Raw genomic sequence first — 18,217 nt, 5'->3', positions numbered from 1 at the left:
AACTGTAGTAGGGCTTATCCAGGTTTATATTCTAAGAATGAAGGAAGTAAATGATGTAAGTAATAATTAAAAAAGTATTAGTTAGCCAAGAATCACATGCACATAAACATTTCTCCCCACTGACTAAGCACACCCTAAAATAAATAAGAAATTGATAACCCAGAAAGCAACTGCTCAGTAAATCAAAACTGACTCACCATTTTGCCTTGATGTGCACCCAATGACATAAATCAAGTTCACAAACATTTGTATAATGTACTTTGTGTTCTTAGTTCTGGAGGTTTAGTTCTTTGTGACTGCAACCACAGAGAGCTGAACCTTCAAAACCTCATAAATTGGCAACTGTTTGACATTCTCATTTATTTTACTCTTATTCATGAATAACCATCTAACACACAACCAAAACTGTGTATGTCTTACCAAATTCCCTCATGGAAAACGTCTGTTTGCCTCCTCCCCACTGGTTAAGCCATAAGTTTATGCTCAATCAGAACTACTGTAGTTTGTATGTTGCTGGAAATAAACAGTGTTGATAGTTGTTCTGAACAGCTACACTCAAAGGCAGTGTGGAAGGGTCGGTTGTCATAGAGAGATATTGTTGGCTGGATCGGCCATGGATCAGCTCTATAACTACAGTTTTATCAGTTGTGAGTGACTTAGTGAGTGATGAAGTTTCACCATTGGTTGGCCAGAGTGCTGGAGTTTCCTCATTGGCCGTTGTTTTTTCAAAATTAATCTGTACAAGATGATGGAAGTGGAGGACAGCAGTGCAATGCAGAGCGACTGTTTCCCGCTTGCTCGCTAAACTCTGCGTCTCCCCCTCTACCGTCCAGTGTGATCGACTCTCCGGCTGACAGTGCTGTCAGTAGCTGGCAGGAGAGACGCTCGGTGGTGCGTTTGGATTTTATAACTGAACTAATACCAGGATGCAAGCTTTTCATTTCTCTGACATTTTCACATCACAGACAATGAGCAGCAGTATTAAAACACGAGTCTTGCAGGTAAAACACGTGACTCATGTAGCTGTTATATCAGTTTAGCGTGGGGTAGCTGCTCTGCAGGTGTGCTTGATTTGACTGTAACTGTGGTAACTGGGCACAGATAAGCCTTCTGAATTTGCTCCCAAAATGCTGTCAAAACTTTAATTTACAATTTCCACCAAGGCCACCATGATCATCGACTGGGAAAGAGGCAGAAAAAAAGCGCATAAAGGCATGAGGGAGAGGGCACAGTTTAAGCACCCCAAATAACCACCATTCTGACAAAACACTCAAGGCAAGGTGAAAAATGAGAGATATCTGCAGTTTCAAACAGATAAAAGAGCAGGGGGAGTTCACAGATAATTAGAATAGTTATAATTAGAATTAAAATAAGTTCTCTTTCAAATCAAACATCCCAAGATATGAGTGGAAAGTATTGTTCTTGCACCTGCATTTATAACCTTTTTTATACTCAAACGTAGCTTAACCACTTCATGTGATGCTACTTCAGTTCACTTTACCAGCAAATATCACTGGGACCACTACAGAAAATTGCAGACGAACATTAAATATCCCGGAATTCACATTATAGACACTACCACTAACTATCCCTGTAACAAATTGGCCACAATTTCACACGGTCCATACACGGTCCACTCAAATACTAGGTTTTGACCTAGTCTTGTTTAAATATAGGGATAACAGCCCACATTTTCAGAAAGTCTCTCTTGGAAGGCATTTATAACGGTGGTCATATGGTTCACTTCAAATGAAAAGTGACAAAATAGTTGTGTCAAGAATGAAAAAAGAGAGCTAGAGAGTTCAGACCCTGGCTCCTTTTCCACCCCTGCACAGCTGGGCAATCATAGTGTGAAGTGGGTGTGAATACCGGATCGTCTGTTTCGCAAGGTTACAGGAATGGTCGGACAAAGTCCCCCCCTAATCCCTGTTGGGGGAGAGAGTTTCCAAAGTTATTCAACCATCCAAAAAGCAGTCTTGATGTATACTGGCCCCTTAGCTGTGAAGTCTCCTGCATATTTATTTCAGGAAGGATTGCCAAAATAATGGAGGGGCATACAGTATGTGTTGTTAATTATGTGTTCCGCTTGCTATGGTTCACACAATTTATGAGGGGCAGCTTCTGTGGGAAATTTTCTTCTTCTAAAAAGCAGGTGCATATTTGCACACACACAGTATATTAAAGAAAGGTTTAACCTGCATTCTGTAAAAATAAGACAGGAGATAAAAGGTGAACATACAACAACTGAAGTAGGAGAGCTGTTTTAAATTAGTTCAAAAACAAAAACTGTTTCTTTGAAAAGGAGAACAGTATGAAAAAATTAATGCAACAGACTGACACTCTTGTTACACCAAAGAGGTGACGGAAAGTTGTATTTGTGAGATAATTAAACTAATTAAACTGCAGTTTTTCGGTATTTAAATTTTGATCACATGTAATTTTTAGAAACAATCTTTCACTGTGCGTCTTTTTGTCATTGCTTTAGAAATTTGTTTAATGACTCAAAATTAGTTTTACAACCCGTTCTATGAGTGATAATTATAATCTTATTAGTAATGTCAACACACAAGTTATTTTCTCAATTACATTTTAATTAGCAAATGTTTTAAAATTGTGTTGTTTTATTTAATAATAAGTATATCTATCTCTTATAATTGTGCTGAGTTCAATTTCTTTCTAGTTCTAGTTTCTAGTTAATTTTAGATAAATCTCACAAGACTTTAATAGTCAGTGATGGCATGATTAGCTGCAGTCTTGGTAAATCAGATGGAAATTATGCACAAATTGTGACTGCAAAATGAATGAAAAGTGCAGTGCAATCGTATATCTGGTCAGCTTTAGCGAGGGGTGCTTAAGGTTAATTTTCGGTGTCCTACTGTGTATGAGTAAAATCCTGTGCTCTCAAGGTTTTCACCAGCTTGTTTAGCAAAGTGGGCTTGGTAGTGTATAAATGAATGAATGAATGTCAAGAACAAGAATGCGGCACAAAATGAATAAGTGATGGCCTGATTAGCTGATAATGTCATGGAAACTGACAGAGGTACCTCTGGGTTTGCTTGTCTGCATGTTCGTGCTCTTTTACCAATGTGGTCAGCATCAGCTGCCCATCTGCCATCAGTACCATTAGCATTAGCATCCATAATTCAGTCCATTTATACAGTATGAGAGACTCCATGTCAATGAATTGAATTCAGTGAATAAACAGTTTTATCCTCATGTAGCATAGCAGGGGCAAACCTGCACGCTGCCAGACTGTAATTACTGATCTGTGGCCGAACTAATCTGGACTGCACTGTGTAATGCGCCTGTGAGCTAGCTGCAGTGAGAGACAGGCCATATCCTAAGAATGGGCCAGACAAACAACAGGAGCACATGGAGCTGTGTATGCCTGCTGTCATTCTCTGACAGCAGCTGACACAGTGCAGGATCAGGGAGCTACTCCTCTCAGCTGTCTCTGTGCCCTACCCTCTGCTCCGGGCTGGCACAAGCTAAGAGTTGGCACATCCCTCATGAACTGGTGCCATGAATTTAAATAGTTCTTTTTCTTAAAAATGCAATTAAAATAGACTGCATTGACACTATGCTTTTATTTTCTTGTGTGTGTTTACTGTAGATTTGTCGTGAGGCTCTCATGTCTATAATATCTTTGCTCCTCCTCTTATCTTCACCTTCCTCCCTGTCCTGGAGGAGGCCTGACCTTTCAAATAAAACTTATCCCCTTGCTGATCCTTTTTCACAAAGCTTTTTCATGTGGCAGTGTTGCTTCTTCCTTTGACACACACGGATATAAAACTACAGCTTTTTTAATACATAGTATGTAGGAATTTGTCTACATCAAAATGTTTGCTTAATGGATCAATCCTCTAATCTGCTTGGCTTTGGTAGTTTTAGCTCTATACTGCTCCTGAAGAATGATCCAAGAGGCTGTTTGAAGCCTGAAAATAGAGGTTTGTCTATTAAAAAAAAAAAACAGTAGCTCCTTCAAGCCAACTGACACATGAGCCAGTGGTGTGTATAATAGGAGGAGGCAGGAGATTTCAAGGAGCGGGTGTGAGATTTATGTTTTGTGACTGACTTAACTGTGCATATTACCAGGTGACGGTGTATGTTGTATAACATATGATTTATGCTCTGTGGTCCGGTGGGGGGATTTATGACATTACTGATATTTAATCCTCTTGATTCTTAATGCTGAATCATTTCCCTGTCCGCCTGAGCTCAAGATGCAGATTTTGAGTCTAAGTAAAGAAAATGTTTGAAAAGTTCCTTACTTTGTACATTTAAACGTTATACAAAACGTTGCACATACTGTACATAAAGCACAGTATGCACTGAATGACATATCTTGACAATTGTCTAACTTACCTTACCTTGGTATATACATTGTTTGACCCCAATGAACACATCCTAATTTTTCCTTTTTCAATGTTATTTTTAATCTAGTAAAACCAACAGGTCAGCATTTAAATTTAAATAAATAATACACTTCCCATCAAAATAACTAGTCAGTGAATTTCCATTCAACCACAATCGTACTTTTAAATGAATACTACTACTATGGTAAAATGCTAAACGTTAGCACACAAATATTGTAAAAGATACAACCTACACACCAATATGTTAACATCTAATAGTTGCTCATTTCATCCAATTGTTCTTAATACGTAGTATGTTTTTGCTAAGTCTGATAAGAATCCAAGATGTCCTAAAATTGACACTGTACACAGGATAATCCCTTTTAAATAAAAGCCTTTTCCCTGGCTCCGTTAACATTTTTGTCCCACTAGTGATGATGGTGTAAAAGTAGAAAAATGTCTCAGTTTTTCATTCATTTCAACGCTTTTGTTTTCCGATGTGTAATGTAAATTACAGCCTCATGGGGCTGTTGGTGTGGCTTTAGACTTTTAGTATTTTTTTTTGTACTAACTATAAGCATAGTGCACTAGACTAGTACTAGTACACTGATTAGGTTGGAAGCCTGGAGTTTGTCAGTAGTTGCATTTGTAGTTCTGCCTTTCAATCTGCTCTCTTAACAAATTGTACAGCATTTCATCATGGTTTGCAATTTTTTTCTTGGGAACGAGTATGGTAAATCATACATTTCACAGTATGATCTGTAGGCAGGTATACCGTTCTCCAGATCTCCTCGTAGTGATGAATACTATGGTTCATTTAGATGTAAATTATGCCTAGGCCATAATTCAACCTGTAGCAAGCAGTGCTCGTGTTTTTGAAAGCCTTTCTCTCATAGCAAGTAATGGGTTCACTTGCATCAATAATAAGCAAGGTATTTAAATGTAAATTACCAAACACTTATAAAATTCATTCTAATTTCTGTGTCTGAGTCTGGCAGAGTAAAGTGTAGTGCACCAACAGTCTGCCAACTGTCCTCACACACAATGGAGTCATGAAAAAGTATTATTATACATCTGACACATGGTTTGTTTTTAATTTAGGTGTGCCTTAGCTTGTAGTGTTGCCACGATACCAAAATTATGACTTTGATACGATACCTGCCTAAATATCTCGGTAATGACACTAAAATGATACTACGGCAAAGACCTAAAACATCAGGAAAAGTAGTTTTTTGCAGCTTGCAAGTTATGGTAAAGTTAATGTTACCGGTGTGAATGTTGTGTTTGCATATAGAGATATTTGCCACACCAGTAAGTTAGCTAAAAAGCTAAAGCCAAATTAAACAGTTATCATTGCCTTTAACTGCCTCGTCAAACTCTGTTTGTCACAACATAAAACACATTCGTTTGACTTATATTTGAGGGCATTTATTTATGGTATCTATCACATTCGCTAACCTGTGGCTTTTTGAATCCTTGAACAGGTCAGTATGTTTGTCAACAAGAGTTGTGCATGGGTTTGAAATATCTTTTACAGAAGGGCTTTGTGGTGTCCGTGGGCTTGTCCTTACTGTCTGCTATATAAGCGAAATAATGCCATATTTTGTTCCATGCGTCTGCTTTGTCAACAAAAAAACAGTTGGCACTCTCACTATGCCTGCAGGGAGTGGAAGCAGAGCACTACACACGCACTGTCCTGCTGTTGCACATCGACGCAACTCACAGGAGATATTAAAACACTGTCATTCTTAAAGTACAGATACTAATAAAATGAGGTATTTTGTTATTGTTGTTAATTAAATGTTTCCTTAAAGTTATATCTCAGCTGATTACAAAATGTGTAGAATTGTGAAGCAATTTACATGTATTAATGGTTTTTTATTGCCAATAAGTGAACGGGTAGTAATGTTACGTAAGAAATGAGACCTACCCCAACTTTCTCAGTTGTCTGTAACAGCCTGTGGACTGATTTCCATGTGAAGGGCCGGTGATCTTTTATGTAATTATGAGAAGTGTAAGCGAGGAAAAAAACATCACCTACAATAGTCTTACACCATGAGCACGTGAGCGTGAGTACCAGGATGTTGACTGCGCCTTATTTACCGGCCATAGATGTCGCTAATGACTAGGAATTTCTGATTCCTAAATACAGAACTTTCCACACCACAAGTGATTTAAGACTACATTACTTTTTTGGTTATATTAGAGAAGCAGGAAACACACCTCACAATTGGTTGTCGACTTTCTTTGTTCATGGATTACAATTTTTCATCTTAGAAATCAAAAAGAAGATGTAATAAAGGCAGTTCAAGCACACAGCTGGCTATACGGAGAGTTGTGTAGAAGTTGAGGGTTATGTCACTATTGACCTTTCCTGACAGATATAATGTTTCTTGAGGAACAATCCTGGTAAAGAAATATCCAGAGAATCGGGCTCGGGTAATGAAAATTCTTCTGCTTCTTCAGTAAGACTGATACATGGATGTTGGCTCAGTGGTGTGGTGTGTCTGTGGCAGCCAAGTAATTCAGAAACACTAGTAGAAACAGCTAATCCATATCTATCCTGTACTTTCAACATTGCTAGTCCTCTCGGGGAGATTGAGTGCCCAAAGCTATTTTGTTTCCACTGTGTCAGAGCCACTTGTAGCATAGCTCTAGTCCTCTTTCTTCTTTGTCAGAGAGACTGTTGTAAGTAAAGAAAAAAATATTGCTGTACATGCTTTCTTGCAGCACTTGGCTATAAAGGCTCATTTAGAGGAGTATCTCTGTAATCAAACCACAAGTGTGTATCAGCAGTTAGCCAGCTGCCCGGGCAAAGTGACTGAGCAGGTTGGTCTGGTCCCCAAAGTGTGAGACTTTGCAGCACTAACGTCAATAAGTACATAATGAGCAAGTGTTTCTTTTAATATGTGTGTATACTTTATCTTTAAAATCTTTGTTGAAATGATGGCGATGTTATAGGAGGGACAGTTTGTTATATATCTTAGTTTTTTCCAGAAAAAAAAGGCTTTCATAAGAGGATGAGGCTTCATTCAACAAGGTACATCCGACTGTATAATGAAATGGGTAGAGACCTTGCAAGACAGTCATTTTCATAATGTGACTAGGCAAGGTGACCATTGTTAAATGTTTCTTTTACATGCTATCTTTTTCCTGTTATTTCTAGGTGCTTTTATAGGTAGGTCTACATTAAAAGTTGTGCCAGGATAAACTACTTCATCAGTTCTTTTTCTAGTTTGTCTTAAAACAATACTCACATGCCCATATTTACAGTACATTACAAGAGTTATGGGTTGCTATAATCATTCCTCCATATTTTCCATATAGCAATCTCTCCATAGTGCCACTTCAATGTAAGAGTTTTAGTACAAAATCCTCTTTTTGTGTTCCCTCCTCTATGGCTCAGCAAGGATACAGTGTCTGTGAAAATGCAATGAAGGAATTTTATACTCAAAAGACTGTAACTTTGAAAGATAGCCATTTGATTTGGCTTACTCAGATTGATAAAACCTTGTGTTAGTTCAGCTGAATTTTATAATGCATTTTTGCACAGAACAATTGCATTTTGTCTCTTTTATTGGAGTTGCACAGGAGGGATGATTGCAGTGACCAACAAACTTGGAAAAAATGTCAACCTTGTGCAAGTGCTTTAAGAATTTAACACAGAATCACCATGTATTACAATATTCTGTGAGCCGGCTCCTAAGAAAGCTGCTGGATTTCTTGATTTCAAAACCTGTCAGATCCACCTCCGTCCAATCAAAAGTTCCCTCCCCATGCAACTGAGTGGACCCCCTTCACAAGACACTAGAAGTCAACAACTGGGATGTCAGTAGTGGTGCAGTAGGAGGATGTTGTAAACTGACATGACAACATGCGATGAGAAATCAATAGCCTCATCTCTCCTCATTCTCTGAAAGGAGAAGAAGTGAAAAGGGAATGGTGGAGTGGGGAGGGGCGTCGGCTCATTTTTAATGTGAGGGGGATTCATGTGACCAACATTGATTGTTGGTCCCATTAGACCAAATGACACAGCTGAATACAGATAATGTGTGAATAGAAACACTGCATTATATATATATACAGCACATTGCATAATTAATATGCGCTGCATTAATATGCATATGCTAAATAGAAACACTACATTTACTAGTTTTGTTAATCCTGCATATGAACACTGAAAGTTTACATTTACATTTTGACCTGCTCTCAGAGGGTTATTCAGTCCACCAGTTTAGTATTTCTATTAGCGATAATCGTTGCAGTGTGATACTATTCATGTCCACTCTGATTCAACCCATTGTGTTCAATGAGTGAAGTGGTTACTATAATAGACTGTATTTTCAATAAGAAATTGAACGTGTGTGTGTGTGTATGTATGCTATGTGTGTGTAATTTGCTCCTTGCAAGAGAGGGACTGTTTCATTATTTAACAATGAGATTTACCACTAGAAACAACTCTTAAGCACTATGTATAGCCTGTATTAGATAGTTGACACTGCTGGTTTTACTATTTGATTCGCATGAACTACATTGCTCCACATTAAAACCTAAATCTTTATTAAACATTGTTGATATCTCTCAGTCTATGCTGTTTGTCGACCAGATTCAGTGTTGTTGCTTGTGCTGTCGCTCGATGTGTGTAGTGGCTTCTTTATATGCAGTTTTATAAATTTATGGCACAAACATGTTAAAATCAAAGAAAGGGCACCCAGCAGGGGTAGCTGTCTAGAAGGTGAATACTTTGATGCTGTTGTTATTGTTCTCAGGGCTGCCACATTCAGCATGTTGATTTCTGAAGCACAAATAAAACATTAATGCATAATAGATATTAAAAATACAACAGAACAAAGTGCCAATTGTTGTAAATCAATAGATGTATAATTTCATGTGCAGGGATTTAAGACACTGATTTAAGTGAGGCTAGAGTGTGCTTGCCCTCAGCAACAAAGGCGTAGGTATCAATGGTAGAGGCAAGTACACATAAAATATCAAGGCATTGCTGAATTGTGCCTAGCAGTATTTTCATGATCTAAAACAATATCTTCATTTTAACCCCCCACAGTGTTTCCAGTAGAGTCTAGTTGCCAAGTATGTGTGTGTTCTGTAAAAAAGTAGGCTGGTGAATGAAAGCAAGAAATACTGAGGATACTTGACCTGATGATCTGGCGACCTTCAAGTTTTACTTCACATTGTCAGCTAGCTGCAGTACTGACAGCAGCCTCTATAAGAGGAATGAATGAATTTGAAGCAGTTGGTAAACATAATAGAACTTGAAATAAGTCCATCACTGGATATAACCAACATCAGTCTGTTTATATTACTGTATGTTTAAATTTCAGGTGCAAGATGTAACAAAACTTACATGCTCATGTGTACTTTGAAAGGGTTTTTGTACGCTGTAATTGCTTCTCCTCTCCATACAGCCAGAAATAAATCCCCTTGTTAAGCGATTTCATTGTAGGAGATGAGCGACAAACACAGTACGCTTTCTGTGTAAAGATGCATCCTAAAGTTTAGCAAAAGCTAATGGCTTCAGCAGTTGGACAAATCAAGTGGGCGGCTTCCAAGGTTGCAGACTTTTTAATAGAACATTTCCTCTTTGTGTTACTGTCCCTCTGCTGTGGCTCAGCAGGCAAACACCGTCTGTTGTAGCTCAAAAGTTGTGCTAAAAAGACTAACTGTGAAAGATACCCACTTGATTTGTCTAACACAGACTGCTAAAGACTCGTATTATCTTCAGCTGAACTTCATAATGCATTTTTACAAAGATCAAGGACTGTGAATTTTGTCCCCCGTTTAAGAAGGGATCTTTGCAGGCCCAGTATTGTATTGTCAGTATTGTATAAAGATGCGCATGAAAAGATTTGAACCTTTCCTTAAATTATTCAGACGTAAGGCAAAAATGTTCCGCAAAATGGAGGACATAAAATCAATAACAACTTCCCTAATAAGAATCTTTAGTAATCAATCCAAACATCAATTTCGACATCATAAATATCAGTGAAATGGACGGTTCTAAAATCACAAATTGATTAAAAAGTATAATTATTTTGAGATGGTTCAACCATATGTTGGAGCATAATAATAGACCTGTAAACTGCAGCAGGTGCACATGTAGTGTAACTAATCACACAAGACTGTCGTGATTCAAAACAGCTAATCTAGCAGCTATCATCTGTTACTTTCTGACTAAAAATAACCATTTTGTGCATATTTTAACAACTCAATTTTCACAATTTATACATTTTACACATCTTGCAAAAACAAAAATTTGAATTATCACCCAGTCCGACTTACGCCCTTCCTCTGCTCATTTTGGCCACAGTGTGTATTTACACATGAGAATAGGAAGTCTCCTGCTGCGGCCTTCACTACACTACACTACAGCTGTGTAGCTCTGGCGGAGAGGCAACATGCACCCCAGACTCAACTGTGAATCAAGCTATTGGCTCTGCTCAGTTAATACTGTGAAGGAGTGTATCACAAATTCTAATGGGCCTCAAGTGCTATTGGAATGGGTAAATGTGAGGATCTATTCTCCAGGCTTTGGGGCCGAATAGCTAAAAAGGGCATGTTTATTTTCTTCTCCTCTCCTCTGTGTACTTGTACTATTCTCCATCTCTAGTGCATTGTCTATTGATTTTCTCCAGCCCCCTCTATCAGTCAGGCTTTAATAAGACAACACATGTCGCCTTTAAAAGAAACGTATTAGAATGCTAATGGATCACTCCACAGACCTGTTTGCCTCTCTGCGGTGTTGTGTGTGTGTGTGCGTGCATGTGTGTACTACCACATTTTCATTAAAACAGAAGAGAACAACATTCATCCTGATGGTTTTGGGGAATAAAGGGTGGGAAGAACAAGGAGAATGTGGCAATAGGGGGATGAAGGGATAAGGATGGAGAGAATTGTAGAAAGTGAAGAAGAAACCTCCTCGTGCAGAGTGGATTCATCTTCTGTCTTATTGCTCCAGCAAGGACCAATTTATCTTCATTTAGGTTTTTGGCACCAACTCCAACCCAGACCAGCTGCCCCAAGAAAGCGCATGAACTCACCATGGCTCTTTAGACCATGTGGCTTGTATCGAGGGTTTGACCAGTGTTGGTTTTTAAAGGCTGGTAATATTTTTTTGGTCCAAGTTTTCTGACAATCTAAAGTATAATTTTATATTTTGTAGTGGTTAACTGATGAAAAAACCCTTGAAGCACAGCTGACTGATAAGATTAACTGGAAGGTCTGATTCTATTTCACAATAACTACAAAGGGTTTATAAGTTGTCACTAATGATTATTTAAAGCAAAAGGTGGATATTATTCTATATGTCTTTATTGAGAACAAATCCCATGGAAAAAAACAAGACCATTTGTTTCTACTGAAGAGGTAAGTCTTTCAAAATGGTTACAAATATATATTTTCATTTTTTAAAAGAACTATCATTGAGGTCTATGGCACAGAGGAATAAGCTACTTTGTAAGCTAATTGTTGGATTTGGTCTTTTCATGGGATTTGTTGACAATAAGAAAAATATAGAAAATGTCAATGTTATTTTGTAATATTTTACAAATAGTTATGTTTTTTGTTTATGCAATCAGTAATGATAAATCATAATACATAAACAATAAGATCGTTTGGGTTGGATCATTAGGGTCACCTAACCTCTTGTTAACTTCTTTTCTCTTCACAGTTATCCATCTTAAACGCACAATATGTAATTTTCAGCCGCTAGGGGTCTCTCAATCAAAACAATAACAAAAGACGGAGTGTGATGATGGTGTTAAGTAGCGAGGGATCATGGGAGTTGTTGTCTTCATTGTTAAACAACCAGCTTCATTGGGATAGGATTACTCCAGTGTTAATCGTTCAGGATGTTTTTACCGGGAGCCGTATTACCTGCAGAGGTCTCCTCCTCTCCAAAAACAAAGGTACACTTAGATTAAAATCGTTAAAAATACTAATTAAAGCTGTTTCACCTAAAAAATCTGTGTTTCCCCAACAATGTTCGGCGAGCACCAGACTTCCTGGGGGGGCTGTTAGCCGAGCTGCTGCTAACGTTTGCCTAGTTTATTTCCCTTATAACTTAAGATCCAGACGTCTAATGTCTAAAGTCTAATGACTAAAATCCTTCATCCGACTAAAAGATATAGTTAAAAATTTATTACGAAAATGTGGTTTAAAACTGAATAAAAGTCCATTTATAACAGTTTCTGTCAAACAACCACAATGCCGATGTATTATCCTGTATGTGTGTAAGTTACTCTTTGGTAGACGCCATTGTAGCAGACAAACACAGCGCCGCCATATGCATCTTGTGCGTGTTTACTCTTTGGTAGAGGGGGTATGATGCCATTGACATGCAACCAAATGAAACGGTCCGTTACTTTGATTAAAATTACAGATTTCTCTGGGTTTGAAAATTGTTGGAAATATTTGGGATAATGTAAGTACACAACTCAACAAAATATATAACATAGGTCTCGTTGTTTTTAGACATTTTAAGGCGGAATAATTACATATTATTTCTTTAAGCTCTGGGTGGGTGGATTTTAGTGAAAGTTAGAAAATGAATCTGAAAACCTTCGAGAAATGTTGGCAGACATGTACATAAAATGTCAGTAATTTATAGTCAGTGAGCTAATAAATGCAGAACCATATGGCCAGTGCAGCAACTAATTTGTATATTATAAAATAAAATCTTTTTCATCTAAATAAAATCTAAATGAACATGTTTTATTCTTGCATAGCTCATGCTAATAATTTGACAGGTAAGAATCCAGTCAAGAACTGCCAAAAGGTCCTTTGTAGCTCATATAAACGAAAAAAAAGTAGGAGAAAGGTAATGCTTCCATGGCTTTAAACCAACCCTGGTACAATACATCAAATGGCAACATTGCTTTTTTATTCTATACCTTATCAAATACAAATACGGTAAATGAACTTTACAGATAGTCAAGAATCAGAGGTAAAATACTTGATTTTAACCTAGTTTTTAACAGATTAAAAGCCAGTATGTGTGATGCTTTTTTATCTCCTTGTCTGATATTTCAGTGTTTATATTTCAGTGTGATGTTACATGTCTTACTGTAGTATTACATTATACATTTTGAAGGTGTTTACCTCCTTTAGGACTTAGAGGCTGCTGCCTTCACTGTGTCTTTATTGAGCTTTAGCTAAGACCACAACACCCTCTCCATTCAGCAGGGTATAAATTAACATTGATTTTAGAAATAGTCTTATTGTAGCATCATGGCCACAGTGGCCAAATAACTAACAATAACCTTCACAGTATGAGTGGGTGCAGAAGCAGCGAGGTAAACAAATAAAGAGAGAGGAAGAGAAGATGAGAAAGCAATAGCTGTATTAATTTGCTGGTGTACCTCTTCATTAAACATAATTGCTTATAAAAAAAATATATACATCTTTTGTCGCCTTGTGTTGTAGATGTCCAGTCCACCATGATACTGCCGATGTTTGTGTAAATGATACAAGGAACTTTAAAGGAGAGGAATTTTTAGTATTATCTCTCTCACTTTCTCTGATTAACCTGTTGGAGCTGTCATGGTGCTTTATACTCAGCAATATCCCCCCCAACCATATGTGACTTACGAAATCACATGCTGCATGAGTCTGGCTTTGCTGTATGGAGTTCAGCAGTCAGATGCTTCTTAATTGTTTTGCTGCTTGAAAAAGAAAAGGGAAGGGGTGTTGAGGTGGTGAGAGGAGGCTGGAGAAAGGGAGGGAGACGGATGTCAGAAATCAGAGGGACCCCTGCTGCCTTGTCTGGATGCAGCAGTGGCTACGCAGTGAGAGGAGAAAAGAAAAGGGAGAGGGGGCAGAGTTGTGTCTTTCTGGCTGTGTTGCGCTGTGCAGTCTGGTCTAGGTGCTCTACTGACAGCCCAAGATTGATGGATAGAGCTGTGTATCGCACATAACATCAATTCTGTCCTGCTTTCTCTTTCATTCTGAGTCTCACTCCCTCATCACTTCCCCATTCCCTTCTGCCTCTGTCTCTCTCTCTCTCTCTCTGTCTCTCTCTCTGTCTCTGTCTCTCTCTCTCTCTCTATCTCTCTCTCTCTCTCTCTCTCTCTCCCCCCCCCCTCCCTCCCTGCTGCTGCTCCTGGTCCCTCGCCGGTCCCTCTCTTCCGTATTAGTTTCCAAAAAGCATCTTTAATGCTGCCAGAGAGCGCGCTGTGAGGCAGCAAGAAACCGAGGCAAGCGGATTGCTATCTTTGTGACAGCTTTTCCGCTTGGCAGGCTGCGTGTGAGCCGGGGAACTGGACTGGACTGTGGTGTTCCGTGGAGGAGGTGGGAGAGGAGGTGGAGGAGCAGGGGGGAGAACTGGGGGAAGAGCTGGACAGATGGAGGATGGCACCCAACACCTGGGACACTGCATGGTTGACATGAAGGAGCTCAGCGCCAACCCTGAAGGACTGACCGCTGCCGGTGAGCTGACTGCACTGTGTTGTCTGTCTGTCTCTTAATCCGTCTCCTCTACCTCTCTCCTCTGTCCTTCCTCACACAGTTAAACTCTGTAACACCTTGTGCGCTATTAGAATTGATTCTGTTTCTGTGCTTACAATGCTTGTCCCTGTAATGTTAAGTTTTAGCATATTTTACCTCTGTTTGTGTTTGTGCTGGCAGTGGTTGTCTCCCTCTCTGTCTTTAACACACACACATACAGAAAAAGTGTGTGTGTGTGTGTGTGTGTGTGTGTGTGTATATGTTTGTTTGAGAGAGTGAGAGATAAGGGTGGAGGTACCAGGGAGAGTGAGAGGGAAACAAATTTAAATATATGGATGAGTGAATACACAAATGAATGATTGAACTCACTGCAGTTTAACATTGTTTAATCTTGTCTTAACTCATTTCCCCTCCAGTGTTTTATTATTTCAATCATTACAAAGCAGAATTTATACACATTAACATTCATTGTTTCCAAGTGTTTGCAATTTTTTTTTTTTTTAATTAAAGCAAAAATGTTTTTGGACAAATCTTTTGGAGCAATATCATGTTGATACCTTAATAGTCAAATGTCTCCACAAATTATTCAGTAGAATTGATTTTTTTTTTTTTTAATGTTGGCTTCTTTTCTGCATGGTTACAATTAAGTGTTAGGTTCTCACAAGTTGTTTGTCAGAATGTGGTAAATTATGCCAGGAAAGTCTGCCTTTCCTAGTTTTGGGTAACATGGAATTTGATTTAGTGGTTCTGCAGAGAAAAGTTTGAAAAATACTGTTTGTTTGACATATTGTGACATGTTATGTACATTTGTACCTGTGTGCGCATGTGTTCTCCTGTTCTCCTGTGTGTATTCCTGTGTGCATGTGTGTGTGCTTTGCCTTTTTACTGCAGTCATATCCCATGTAACCTGGACGTGTTGTCACTAATAAGCTCTGGCAGAGGCAAACTAATGTCTCAGCGCCCACCACAACAGGAGAATGCTAAAGAGATTAGCCATATCAGTGATGCCACAAAACCTGCTCTCTAAGTTTAATACCTTTGCTTACCAAAACAACAGACACTGCATGCAGCGCCGCTAAGCATTTGCATTGGCACGCAAGCTCATCACCATCATCTTCCACATGGGGATAAGTAAATGGAGCCGCACAAAGAGGAATGAAAGCGCAATTCGTGATGTCTTGTCTCCTTTGCCTCGAACCACACAGATACACGCTGAACCAGCTTGCATGCACAATTACACTCATGCAAACACACACGCACGCACACACACACACACACACACACACACACACACACACACACACACATAGACACAAATAAGAAAAAGTGTACACACAGGCACATCCGCATGTATTAATACACACATACACAGATGTAAGCATGCACAGCCGCACACACGTTCTCACACTCTATCAGTTATGACCTGATTGCGAACTCTAGATATGCGCCACTATAAAATCACAGTCACAGTTTGGAGATGACATCTGACAGGTGTGGGAGTATAATGGTAATGACAAATACCTCACTGTACCTCTGTTGTTTTCTTTAAGCATCCTGGGAGACAAAAGGAAAGAGCAAAGCACATAATTACCATGTGTGGCACAAAAGACAGGTTGACAACCCTGTATCATCAGTCGCAAGGTGAAATAGTTTATCTCCTCGTTCTTGACGGGAGAGAAAAGTGGGACCGAACTGGGTGCTTATTGGCATTTTACAAACTCCCTACCACAAGGGGTAAAATTATGTTATTTTAACTATTAACAATTCATCCCAGAAATTGCATATGGGCATTTGAGATTTCAATGAAAGCTGCAACATAATTGATGCTGCTTTCGTTGCACAATGCTCAACATCACAGAACTATCGTGAAGCCAGATGTCTCACTTCGTGCCCTTGTTAACCCTCCACACTCCATCTCGCAGCGATGCGACAGTCAAGACCTTCTCGATACACCCAACTGATTCACAACACTTCATTAAACGCTGGCAACAAAACCATCTGTCCCCTCTCAATCTCCCAGGGCAGTAATGTGACGATAACTCACTCTCCCATTCAGCACCACTTGTCCTAATGGGATGCCTGTTTGTGCAAACATCAATCGAGTTAGAGGAATGTTAGCCTGGCTGATGACTGAATCATCAGAAAAGATGTGCAGGTGCTGTTCAGGCAATTTAAACTACAGGATAGAGAGAAAGCGAGATTGGACAAAAGAAGTGAGGGGGAAAAGAAAGACTGCAATTAGTGTGCATGTGTCTGTGTGCATGTGCAGTGAGGATGAGGAATAGAGTTTGTGGTTGAGTTGGTTCTTTGAGCCATGGCCAGTTACATCCCTGAAATATCAAATCCCCTGTTGAGCCAGCCACATAAGGGAATTATTAATATCATCTCAAAATCCAAAGTAAATAATATCCAAAATATAAACAGGATTTGTTCTTAGGCACAAACTCTTACATGTAATATCTATTCATGAAGAGGATAAGCAGGAGTGATTAGGAATTTGTACTTTACCCACTGCGAAGGGGTTTATCAAAGCTCTTTTTCAAAATTGCTTGATTTTCTTAGTAGAGCTGCTAGTATATGATGGGGACCAGAGCAGCAGCAGGCAGCATTTGGGAGCTTTTCCACAATTATTTTTTGTGGAGTCAGGAATAAGCAGCAATCCCATGTGAGATGTGTTCGTGCACTCCCCTACAGTCCCTATTTCCATCCCCCCTTTTCAGAGTATCTGTTGTATGCTATTGAGTGGTTATCACGCCGTACAGTGGGTGAGGAAGCAGGGCAGTGAGAAGGGAAGAGGGTTAAATGATCATCTGCAAGATGGACAATTTAAGTCCCTGCACATTAATTAACTTTGTCATTCCAGAGACATCACCTAGTCCGCTTACATCCTAATAAATTACCCTCTCCTATCCCTTCAGCGTGCCTTTTTCCCCCACTCATACCACTCACAGACAGGGGGTGATAGATTTGAGGTACAGTGGGGCTGTGCTGTTATTCCTACAGCCAGATGAAACTGCAGTATAGCGGGCGGGCACACCTCATTTGCTTTGGGCCCCTCTGGGAGTTACATCTGCATGTGCCGCCTGCCGCCTTGCTGAGCTTATTACCATATTCATAATGCCAGCGGATATCGATTATAAATACCACACCTGTGCCACTTTTCTCTGCACATGTATCCACACATTGGTGCTGGATCACCAGCGAGCTTCATACGCTGAAAGAGATGTGATTGTGCTAGACAGTACAGGTGGTTGACCTCTCCCCATGTAATGGGCAATTATTGTAATTAGACGTCCTGTATTTGTTTTGGTCAGCCTGATTCTTCTGAGGGGTTAATGAGATGCGGTGCAAAGACAAGAACGGTGTCACAGCGTACATAACAGCTGTTCTGTCTCCAGGTT

General features: G+C 39.3%; 1 protein-coding gene across 2 annotated transcripts in view; it reads left to right on the top strand.

The window, feature by feature from the left end:
* Positions 1-14,624: 14,624 nt before the first annotated feature.
* The window catches only part of inpp4b (inositol polyphosphate-4-phosphatase type II B), a 151,670-nt gene continuing 148,077 nt past the window's right edge, over positions 14,625-18,217 (top strand). Inside the window, exon 1 of one of the 2 annotated variants that reach the window (XM_044347180.1) lies at positions 14,625-14,798. In XM_044347180.1, the coding sequence (XP_044203115.1) occupies positions 14,714-14,798 (85 nt within the window). In that variant the 5' untranslated portion in view covers positions 14,625-14,713. The remainder of the gene's footprint in view (positions 14,799-18,217) is intronic. The other variant, XM_044347177.1, reaches the window with a different exon arrangement.

This window comes from Thunnus albacares, chromosome 3 (assembly GCF_914725855.1).
Source record: "Thunnus albacares chromosome 3, fThuAlb1.1, whole genome shotgun sequence".
Taxonomy (NCBI): domain Eukaryota; kingdom Metazoa; phylum Chordata; class Actinopteri; order Scombriformes; family Scombridae; genus Thunnus; species Thunnus albacares.
Note: the sequence above shows the minus strand (reverse complement) of the source record. Positions and strands in the feature narration are given on the sequence as shown.